The sequence below is a fragment of the Neofelis nebulosa genome, chromosome 1 (assembly GCF_028018385.1).
Source record: "Neofelis nebulosa isolate mNeoNeb1 chromosome 1, mNeoNeb1.pri, whole genome shotgun sequence".
Taxonomy (NCBI): Eukaryota; Metazoa; Chordata; class Mammalia; order Carnivora; family Felidae; genus Neofelis; species Neofelis nebulosa.
Window position 1 is genome coordinate 30,292,221 of NC_080782.1, and position 12,546 is coordinate 30,304,766.

At 39.1% G+C, this 12,546-nt stretch overlaps 1 protein-coding gene across 1 annotated transcript in view; it reads right to left on the reverse strand.

The window, feature by feature from the left end:
* Window positions 1–12,546, reverse strand: part of NUP155 (nucleoporin 155) — a 78,895-nt gene that overhangs the window by 43,789 nt on the left and 22,560 nt on the right. The window contains exons 10-12 of the mRNA XM_058717816.1: window positions 12,424–12,521; window positions 11,775–11,927; window positions 2,371–2,471 (exon numbers count right to left, since the gene is read on the reverse strand). Of these exons, the coding sequence (XP_058573799.1) occupies window positions 2,371–2,471; window positions 11,775–11,927; window positions 12,424–12,521 (352 nt within the window). The remainder of the gene's footprint in view (window positions 1–2,370; window positions 2,472–11,774; window positions 11,928–12,423; window positions 12,522–12,546) is intronic.

Consider the following 12,546-nt stretch of genomic DNA (forward strand, 5'->3'; position numbering starts at 1 on the left):
TCTCTGTCTAAAAAATAAATAAATGTTAAAAAAAAAATTTTTTTAATAAATAAATACATAAACTTCATTTAAAAAATAGATTAACTGTAAACAGTATTTACTAGGATTACAATTCTTTCAATAACCAAAAACTATATCCTACCATCTTTCCAGGATAGATTGGATAGGTTTAATACTTCCCTTCGTTGACATACAGATTTTTGTTCTCTTCTGAAGCTTTTGCTTTCTAAGCTACTTCTTTTTAAAGTGTTTTAATTTTCTAAAGTACTTTTATTATAAAAAATTTCAAACTTCTAAAAATGTTTAAAGCACAATAAATGTCTATATTCCCAATACCTGGATTCAATAACTATTAGCATTTTGCCATATATAAATATATATATATATATATATATATATATTTTTTTAACTGAACCATTTGAAAATGATATATGTCACTGCTATATACTTTTCCAAGCATCTCCTAAAAATAAGGGTGTTTTCTTAGATAACCATGCTACTGTAATATTTAAGAATGTTAACAATAGCCTAATGCCCAGTCAATACAGAATTTCCCCATTGTTCTAATGTCTTATATAGCTGTTTTGGGGAGAGTATAATTTGGTTAAAGTCCATGCACTACATTTATATTTGGTAACTGTTTTTCTTTTTAAAAGTCCATATTTGGGAACAAGTATTATACAAATGAAAGGATATGATGCATAGTATTTGCTAAAAAAAATAACAGTTATCATTTTTAATCACTTATTGAGTGCTTCATATATGCCAGGCAGTATGCTGAGTGCTTTACACACATGAACTCATTTAATCCTACAACAAACCCACAAAGGCAGTATTCTTATACCTATTATAGACAAAGTAATTGAGGGCCACAGATACATTAAACACTTTGAGCCACAGCTTTAAGGAAATGGGAGCCAGAATTCAAACCTGCACTTTCTAACAATGTGCTTCCATCAGGATAAGGTTTGTATCTTAATGAGTTCTGAATCCTCACAGTCTACCACAGGATGAGACACATAGCCAGTGCTCAGTAAAGCTTAAATAATGGAGAAAAAAAAAAAAAAAAGAATGAGAAAAATGCTTTTTGCTTCCATACCTACCCTCTACCCCAGCTCCCTGGGCCATGTCAGAAACTTGGAAGAGCCCATTCAAACCATGCCCCCATCCCTGGGGATGCTTTCTTCTTCCTGTCATCTACATACCTTTCCTGCTCCTCATAACTAAAAAGGCTTAAGTTTGAGAATAACCAGGAAGCAGTTGGCAGCAGCTGGAACCAAAAATGCCTTTAAAGAGATGATTCCAAAAGGAGTATATTTATTTGGTTTGATCAGCATCCTCAGGGGCCAAGCAGCATGGGTTATGCGAGGGCATTTAGGATTAACAGATAGGGGTAAATAGGAGATACCAATGGGAAGGAGCATAGATGGCTCCCCTAGCCATACTCTTGGTGGCACTGGCCTCTCCTTAGCTCCTTCTATGCTGAGGGCTGAGATGAGCAGCCCAGGTGTGGGACTGGGCCAAGGCAGGCCGGGGCGGCAAACCTTACCTAGGAACTCCGTGTCGACATCATGGAATATGTGGTGATATCTGCTTTTAAAACACAACCATGTGTTTGTGTGCGTACATTTGTATATGCAGGGGAGAGATATGAAACAAGATGGGGAAAGGGTTGGTAATTCTTTAATTATGGGGGTTCGATTTATCATTCTATTTTTGTGCACACTTGAAAATTTCTACAATTAAACAAATTTTTGAATGCAGGCAGAACTATAAATTAAAGGCATCATTAAGATAAAATTCTAAGTCATAACTATAGTGGATGACCTCATAATTAAATAACTGAAAATCTAATATATTTAAATGGGACAAAAGTATGGGGCGCCTGGGTGGTGCAGTCGGTTAAGCGTCCGACTTCAGCCAGGTCACGATCTTGCGGTCCGCGAGTTCGAGCCCCGCGTCAGGCTCTGTGCTGATGGCTCAGAGCCCGGAGCCTGCTTCCGATTCTGTGTCTCCCTCTCTCTCTGCCCCTCCCCCGTTCATGCTATGTCTCTCTGTCCCAAAAATAAATAAAAAGCGTTGAAAAAAAAAAAATTTTAAATGGGACAAAAGTCATTTCAGAAAAAACATGCATTTTGGGGTACATTATGAAAACCATTCTAAAAGGGCTCCAATGTCAAAACATATTTTTAATGATTAACCAACCTCAGAGGAAAAACAAAGAATTAACAGAATTCACTTATTTTCAATTTCTAATCATATATGAGTATTCAAGATAAATATCACAACATAAAGATTCTTACAATTTTACTCTTCAGTTAATATTATAAAATATATAAAAAGTTCCTTAAGATTCTCAGGATAACTTACCTGGGTTTCCATCATTGGCTTTTGGAAAGGAAATGTATCATGGTTAACACACCACAAAATGTCATTATCTTCATTTTCTGAGGCTGCCATCAGTAGAATACCTAAAGTTTAAAACACAAAATCTTATGGAATGCCAAATAATATGCATCCCTAATTACCTTAATTAGTAATATTAGTTACTAATATTAATACATATAACACATATACATAACGTGCATCACAGTAAGTAAATAAGTTACAAAATAAACGAAAATTAATCCCCTAAAAGGATATATAATTATTGGTAGGGTAGAATCATCAAGTGTTCCAGATCTTCTACTTCATTTCTTTTGGGTAAACACTTTTTTCACATCTTAAAATTTCTATTTTTTTCCCCTAAATATAATTTATTGTCAAGTTAGCTAACATGTGTATATAGTGTATATAGTACAAGTATACACTTGTATAAGTGTACAAGTACACTTATAGTATATAAGTGTATATAGTGTGCTCTTGGTTTCGGGAGTAGATTCCCATGATTCTATTATTTTTTAGTGTTTATATTTATTTTTGTGAGAGAGAGAGAGAGAGAGACAGAGACAGAGACAGACAGACTGGGGGAAGAGCAGAGAGAGAGGGAGACATAGAATCCGAAACAGGCTCCAGGCTGTGAGCTGTCAGCATACAGCCTGATGTGAGGCTTAAACCCATGAACCAGGAGATCATGACCTTAGCCAAGGTCAGATGCTCAACCAACTGAACCACCCAGGTGCCCCTTAAGTTTTCTATTTTAAAAATGTTTGCTGAGGAGTTCCGGAAGATGGCGGCGTAGGAGGACGCTGGGCTCACCGCGCGTCCTGCTGATCACTTAGATTCCACCTATACCTGCCTAAATAACCCAGAAAACCGCCAGAGGATTAGCAGAACGGAGTCTCCGGAGCCAAGCGCAGACGAGAGGCCCACGGAAGAGGGTAGGAAGGGCGGCGAGGCGGTGCGCGCTCCACGGACTGGCGGGAGGGAGCCGGGGCGGAGGGGCGGCTCGCCGGCCAAGCAGAGCCCCCGAGTCGGGCTGGCAAAAGCGGAGGGGCCGGACGGACTGTGTTCCGACAGCAAGCTCGACTTAGCGTCTGGGAGGTCATAAGTTAACAGCTCTGCTCAGAAAGCGGGAAGGCTGGAGGACAAAGGGAGGGAGAGCTGCTGAGCCCCCGGACGGCAGAGCTCAGCTTGGCGGGGAACAAAGGCGCTCGCCAGCACCATCTCCCCCGCCCATCCCCCAGCCAAAATCCCAAAGAGAACCAGTTCCCGCCAGAGAACTTGCTCGCTCCGCGCAAACACCCAACTCTGTGCTTCTGCGGAGCCAAACCTCCGGCAGCGGATCTGACTCCCTCCCGCTGCCACAGGGCCCCTCCTGAAGTGGATCACCTAAGGAGAAGCGAGCTAGGCCTGCCCCTCCCGCCCCCGTGCACCTTGCCTAACCACCCCAGCTAATACGCCAGCTCCCCAGCACCACAAGCCTGGCAGTGTGCAAGTAGACCAGACGGGCCACACCACCCCACAGTGAATCCCGCCCCTAGGAGAGGGGAAGAGAAGGCACACACCAGTCTGACTGTGGCCCCAGCGGTGGGCTGGGGGCAGACATCAGGTCGGACTGCGGCCCCGCCCACCAACTCCAGTTATACACCACAGCACGGGGGAAGTGCCCTGCAGGTCCTCACCGCTCCAGGGACTATCCAAAATGACCAAACGGAAGAATTCCCCTCAGAAGAATCTCCAGGAAATAACAACAGCTAATGAACTGATCAAAAAGGATTTAAATAATATAACAGAAAGTGAATTTAGAATAATAGTCATAAAATTAATCGCTGGGCTTGAAAACAGTATACAGGACAGCAGAGAATCTCTTGCTACAGAGATCAAGGGACTAAGGCACAGTCACGAGGAGCTGAAAAACGCTTTAAACGAAATGCAAAACAAAATGGAAACCACGACGGCTCGGATTGAAGAGGCAGAGGAGAGAATAGGTGAACTAGAAGATAAAGTTATGGAGAAAGAGGAAGCTGAAAGAAAGAGAGATAAAAAAATCCAGGAGTATGAGGGGAAAATTAGAGAACTAAGTGATACACTAAAAAGAAATAATATACGCATAATTGGTATCCCAGAGGAGGAAGAGAGAGGGAAAGGTGCTGAAGGGGTACTTGAAGAAATTATAGCTGAGAACTTCCCTGAACTGGGGAAGGAAAAAGGCATTGAAATCCAAGAGGCACAGAGAACTCCCTTCAGACGTAACTTGAATCGATCTTCTGCACGACATATCATAGTGAAACTGGCAAAATACAAGGATAAAGAGAAAATTCTGAAAGCAGCAAGGGATAAACGTGCCCTCACATATAAAGGGAGACCTATAAGACTCGTGACTGATCTCTCCTTTGAAACTTGGCAGGCCAGAAAGGCTTGGCACGATATCTTCAGTGTGCTAAACAGAAAAAATATGCAGCCGAGAATCCTTTATCCAGCAAGTCTGTCATTTAGAATAGAAGGAGAGATAAAGGTCTTCCCAAACAAACAAAAACTGAAGGAATTTGTCACCACGAAACCAGCCCTACAAGAGATCCTAAGGGGGATCCTGTGAGACAAAGTACCAGAGACATCACTACAAGCATAAAACATACAGACATCACAATGACTCTAAACCCGTATCTTTCTATAATAACACTGAATGTAAATGGATTAAATGCACCAACCAAAAGACATAGGGTATCAGAATGGATAAAAAAACAAGACCCATCTATTTGCTGTCTACAAGAGACTCATTTGAGATCTGAGGACACCTTTAGATTGAGAGTGAGGGGATGGAGAACTATTTATCATGCTACTGGAAGCCAAAAGAAAGCTGGAGTAGCCATACTTATATCAGACAAACTAGACTTTAAATTAAAGGCTGTAACAAGAGATGAAGAAGGGCATTATATAATAATTACAGGGTCTATCCATCAGGAAGAGCTAACAATTATAAATGTCTATGCGCCAAATACCGGAGCCCCCAGATATATAAAACAGTTACTCATAAACATAAGCAACCTTATTGATAAGAATGTGGTCATTGCAGGGGACTTTAACACCCCACTTACAGAAATGGATAGATCATCTAGACACACAGTCAATAAAGAAACAAGGGCCCTGAATGATACATTGGATCAGATGGACTTGACAGATATATTTAGAAGTCTGCATCCCAAAGCAACAGAATATACTTTCTTCTCGAGTGCACATGGAACATTCTCCAAGATAGATCATATACTGGGTCACAAAACAGCCCTTCATAAGTTTACAAGAATTGAAATTATACCATGCATACTTTCAGACCACAATGCTATGAAGCTTGAAATCAACCACAGGAAAAAGTCTGGAAAACCTCCAAAAGCATGGAGGTTAAAGAACACCCTACTAACGAATGAGTGGGTCAACCAGGCAATTAGAGAAGAAATTAAAAAATATATGGAAACAAACGAAAATGAAAATACAACAATCCAAACGCTTTGGGATGCAGCGAAGGCAGTCCTGAGAGGAAAATACATTGTAATCCAGGCCTATCTCAAGAAACAAGAAAAATCCCAAATACAAAATCTAACAGCACACCTAAAGGAAATAGAAGCAGAACAGCAAAGGCAGCCTAAACCCAGCAGAAGAAGAGAAATCATAAAGATCAGAGCAGAAATAAACAATATAGAATCTAAAAAAACTGTAGAGCAGATCAACGAAACCAAGAGTTGGTTTTTTGAAAAAATAAACAAAATTGACAAACCTCTAGCCAGGCTTCTCAAAAAGAAAAGGGAGATGACCCAAATAGATAAAATCATGAATGAAAATGGAATGATTACAACCAATCCCTCAGAGATACAAACAATTATCAGGGAATACTATGAAAAATTATATGCCAACAAATTGGACAACCTTGAAGAAATGGACAAATTCCTAAACACCCACACTCTTCCAAAACTCAATCAGGAGGAAATAGAAAGCTTGAACAGACCCATAACCAGCGAAGAAATTGAATCGGTTATCAAAAATCTCCCAACAAATAAGAGTCCAGGACCAGATGGCTTCCCAGGGGAGTTCTACCAGACATTTAAAGCAGAGATAATACCTATCCTTCTCAAGCTATTCCAAGAAATAGAAAGGGAAGGAAAACTTCCAGACTCATTCTATGAAGCCAGTATTACTTTGATTCCTAAACCAGACAGAGACCCAGTAAAAAAAGAGAACTACAGGCCAATATCCCTGATGAATATGGATGCAAAAATTCTCAATAAGATACTAGCAAATCGAATTCAACAGCATATAAAAAGGATTATTCACCATGATCAAGTGGGATTCATTCCTGGGATGCAGGGCTGGTTCAACATTCGCAAATCGATCAACGTGATACATCACATTAACAAAAAAAAAGAGAAGAACCATATGATCCTGTCAATCGATGCAGAAAAGGCCTTTGACAAAATCCAGCACCCTTTCTTAATAAAAACCCTTGAGAAAGTCGGGATAGAAGGAACATACTTAAAGATCATAAAAGCCATTTATGAAAAGCCCACAGCTAACATCATCCTCAATGGGGAAAAACTGAGAGCTTTTTCCCTGAGATCAGGAACACGACAGGGATGCCCACTCTCACCGCTGTTGTTTAATATAGTGCTGGAAGTTCTAGCATCAGCAATCAGACAACAAAAGGAAATCAAAGGCATCCAAATTGGCAAAGATGAAGTCAAGCTTTCGCTTTTTGCAGATGACATGATATTATACATGGAAAATCCGATAGACTCCACCAAAAGTCTGCTAGAACTGATACATGAATTCAGCAAAGTTGCAGGATACAAAATCAATGTACAGAAATCAGTTGCATTCTTATACACTAACAATGAAGCCACAGAAAGACAAATAAAGAAACTAATCCCATTCACAATTGCACCAAGAAGCATAAAATACCTAGGAATAAATCTAACCAAAGATGTAAAAGATCTGTATGCTGAAAACTATAGAAAGCTTATGCAGGTAATTGAAGAAGATATAAAGAAATGGAAAGACATTCCCTGCTCATGGATTGGAAGAATAAATATTGTCAAAATGTCAATACTACCCAAAGCTATCTACACATTCAATGCAATCCCAATCAAAATTGCACCAGCATTCTTCTTGAAACTAGAACAAGCCATCCTAAAATTCATATGGAACCACAAAAGGCCCCGAATAGCCAAAGTAATTTTGAAGAAGAAGACCAAAGCAGGAGGCATCACAATCCCAGACTTTAGCCTCTACTACAAAGCTGTAATCATCAAGACAGCATGGTATTGGCACAAAAACAGACACATAGACCAATGGAATCGAATAGAAACCCCAGAACTAGACCCACAAACGTATGGCCAACTCATTTTTGACAAAGCAGGAAAGAACATCCAATGGAAAAAATACAGTCTCTTTAACAAATGGTGCTGGGAGAACTGGACAGCAACATGCAGAAGGTTGAAACTAGACCACTTTCTCACACCATTCACAAAAATAAACTCAAAATGGATAAAGGACCTGAATGTGAGACAGGAAACCATCAAAACCTTAGAGGAGAAAGCAGGAAAAGACCTCTCTGACCTCAGCCGTAGCAATCTCTTACTCGGCACATCCCCAAAGGCAAGGGAATTAAAAGCAAAAGTGAATTACTGGGACCTTATGAAGATAAAAAGCTTCTGCACAGCAAAGGAAACAACCAACAAAACTAAAAGGCAACCAACGGAATGGGAAAAGATATTTGCAAATGACACATCGGACAAAGGGCTAGTATCCAAAATCTATAAAGAGCTCATCAAACTCCACACCCGAAAAACAAATAACCCAGTGAAGAAATGGGCAGAAAACATGAATAGACACTTCTCTAAAGAAGACATCCGGATGGCCAACAGGCACATGAAAAAATGTTCAACGTCGCTCCTCATCAGGGAAATACAAATCAAAACCACACTCAGATACCACCTCACGCCAGTCAGAGTGGCCAAAATGAAGAAATCAGGAGACTATAGATGCTGGAGAGGATGTGGAGAAATGGGAACCCTCTTGCACTGTTGGTGGGAATGCAAATTGGTGCAGCCGCTCTGGAAAGCAGTGTGGAGGTTCCTCAGAAAATTAAAAATAGACCTACCCTATGACCCAGCAATAGCACTGCTAGGAATTTATCCAAGGGATACAGGAGTACTGATGCATAGGGGCACTTGTACCCCAATGTTTATAGCAGCACTCTCAACAATAGCCAAATTATGGAAAGAGCCTAAATGTCCATCAACTGATGAATGGATAAAGAAATTGTGGTTTATATACACAATGGAATATTACGTGGCAATGAGAAAAAATGAAATATGGCCTTTTGTAGCAACGTGGATGGAACTGGAGAGTGTGATGCTAAGTGAAATAAGCCATACAGAGAAAGACAGATACCATATGGTTTCACTCTTATGTGGATCCTGAGAAACGTAACAGAAACCCATGGGGGAGGGGAAGGGAAAAAAAAAAAAAAAAGAGGTTAGAGTGGGAGAGAGCCAAAGCATAAGAGACTGTTAAAAACTGAGAACAAACTGAGGGTTGATGGGGGGTGGGAGGGAGGGCAGGGTGGGTGATGGGTATTGAGGAGGGCACCTTTTGGGATGAGCACTGGGTGTTGTATGGAAACCAATTTGACAGTAAATTTCATATATTAAAAAAAATAAAAAAAAAAAAAAAAAAAAAAATGTTTGCTTATTTATTTATTTTGAGAGAGAGCACAAGTGGGGGAGGGGCAGGGAGAAAGAGGGCGAGAGAGAATCCCCAGCAGGCTCTAGGCTCAATGCAGAGCCTAATGTAGGGATTGATCTCATGACCGTGAGATCATGATCTGAGCTGATATAAAGAGTCAAATGCTCCTCACTCTTTGCAAATGACATGACACTCTATATGGAAAACCCAAAAGATTCCACCAAAAAACTGCTAGAGCTGATTCATGAATTCAGCAAAGTTGCAGGATATAAAATCAATGCACAGAAATCAGTTGTATTCCTATACACCAACAATGAAGCAACAGAAAGAGAAATCAAGGAATCGATGCCATTTACAATTCCACCCAAAACCATAAAATACCTAGGAATAAATCTAACCAAAGAGGTGAAAAATCTATAGAAAGCTTATGAAAGAAATGGAAGACACAAAAAAATGGAAAAATATTCCATGCTCCTGGATAGGAAGAACAAATATTGCTAAATGTCAATACTACCCAAAGCAATCTACATATTCAATGCAATCCCTATCAAAATAACACCAGCATTCTTCTCAGAGCTAGAACAAATAATTCTAAAATTTGTATGGAATCAGAGAAGACCCCAAATAGCCAAAGCAATCTTGAAAAAGAAAACCAAAGCCGGAGGCATCACAATCCCGGACTTCAAGCTATATTACAAAGCTGTAATCATCAAGACAGTATGGTACTGGCACAAAAACAGACACTCAAATCAATGGAACAGAAAAGAGAACCCAGGAATAATGGATCCACAAACGTATGGCCAACTAATCTTTGACAAAGTAGGAAAGAATATCCAATGGAATAAAAATAAAGACAGTCTCTTCAGCAAGTGGTGCTGGGAAAACTGGACAGCGACATGCAGAAAAATGAACCTGGACCACTTCCTTACACCACACACAAAAATAAACTCAAAATGGATGAAAGACCTCAATGTAAGACAGGAAGTCATCAAAATTCTTGAGGAGAAAGGCAAAAACCTCTTTGATCTTGGCCGCAGCAACTTCTTACCCAACACATCTCCAGAGGCAAGGGAAACAAAAGCAAAAATGAACTATTGGGACCTCAGCAAAGGAAGCAATCAGCAAAACTAAAAGGCAACCAAATGAATGGGAGAAGATATTTGCAAACGACATATCAGATAAAGGGTTAGTATCCAAAATCTATAAAGAACTTATCAAACTCCGCACCCAAAAAACAAATAATCCAGTGAAGAAATGGGCAAAAGACATGAATAGACACTTCTCCAAAGACATCCGGGTGGCCAACAGACACATGAAAAAATGTTCAACATCACTCATCATCAAGGAAATACAAATCAAAATCACAATGAGATACCACCTCACACCTGTCAGAATGGCTAAAATTAACAACTGAGGCAACAACAGATGTTAGCAAGGATGTGGAGAAAAAGGATCTCTTTTGCACTGCTGGTGGGAATGCAAACTGGTGCAGCCACTCTGGAAAACAGTATGGAGGTTCCTCAAAAAATTAAAAATAGAACTACCCAATGACCCAGCAACTGCACTACTAGGTATTTATTCAAGGGATACAGATATGCTGTTTTGAAGGGCCACATGCACCCCAATGTTTATAGCAGAACTGTCAACAATAGCCCAAGTAGGGAAAGAGTCCAAATGTCCATCAATGGATGAATGGATAAAGATGTGGTATATATATACAATGGAGTATTACTCAGCAATCAAAAAGAATGAAATCTTGCCATTTGCAACTATATGGATGGAACTAGAGGGTATTATGCTAAGTGAAATTAGAGAAAGACAAGTATCATATGACTTCACTCATATGAGGCCTTTAAGACACAGAACAGATGAACACAAGAGAAGGGAAGCAAAAATAATATAAAAACAGGGAGGGGGATAAAACATAAGAGACTCTTAAATATGGAGAACAAACAGAGGGTTGCTGGAGGGGTTGTGGGAGGGGGGATAGGCTAAATGGGTAAGGGGCATCAAGGAATCTACCCCTGAAAGCATTGTTGCACTATATGCTAACCTGGATGTAAATTAAAAATATAAAATTAAATAAAAATTAGGAAAAAAAAAAGAGAGATGCTCAATCAACTGAACTACCTAGGTACCCCAACATCTTAAAATTTCTAAAGTTAGGATATAGTTTTTAATCAATGGGCTTATGAATTAATTATTAACTTTAAAAAAGCATATTTAGTACATAAAAATGTTGTCACTTTCAGTCAATGGTATCTAATATTCAATGAAATAGAATTTCATGTACTGGTTATCCCAAACACATCATGAATAAAAATGATGAAGCTAAACTAGTGGAATGGCAGAGATAAAAGAGACTATAAAAGCATCATCTTAGCAATACTAGTTGACATGACAGTTTGATTTTGAAATTTAGTCTGCTGTGTTCAATTCCAGCCCCTCCCGCTAACTTCTTGCCTTTATATTGACTTTAGTGACATCAGCCTTAAGTCCATTAAGGTTCTAGGTTTTAAAACCATAATTAAGGTAAAAAACTAAAACATTCTAAATTTTATTGGAAAATTTGTTATTTTCAAATGGCTCAAAAGACACTCTAATTTTAACAATTAAAAAAAAAACAATTTTAAATCTGATAGTATTTCAGAATTTACCTTTACTGTAAAGTGCTTTATGTACTTTTGAAGGTTTTTCCACTGTTGAAGATGCTGAGAATCCAGGAGGTAAGCGAACGTGAACCAGTGTCAATGTGTTAGGTCGTGCTAATGGCTGTCTGAATGGACAAGTGCTGAAATATAACCTTACACCTGATGATGGAGTAAAATTACACATCAGTAACAGAAAATGAAAATCCCGAGGTATATGTGTTATTGAAGCAATTCCACAGAGTAACACCAGACACCTGTTGAAGCCACACATCACTTTCCTGACTGATGCAAAGTCCTCATGTGTAATATGACCTGAAGTAGATTTCTAAGAAGCTGTCACTTGGAACTGACAGGTGAATCAACACATTTTAGTAGAAACAATCTGCAACTTTAAGCCAAGGGAGTCCTTGTTCCTATTCAGGCTCCATCACTGAATATTAGCCACTTTACTTTTTAGGCCTAGCTTTACATCTATAAAATGAGGAGAAAGAACCAGGGAAAAATTTCTAATTTTCAAAATCTTTAACTTTATGAGTTATTAATATTGATTGATAATTAATACACAAGTAAAAATATATATCTAATAATAATTTTCCAAATCTGAAGATTATCAAGTTCTAACAGCAATAGCAGACATATAAATTAAACAACATACCTGCATGTGTGACTGCCAATAACTGACAATCCAGCGATTCAGAATTTTCAATCACTGCTATTTGAACAATTGGCTTAAAAACAGAACGATCTATGGTCCTACAAGAAAGGAAAAAAACTAAAG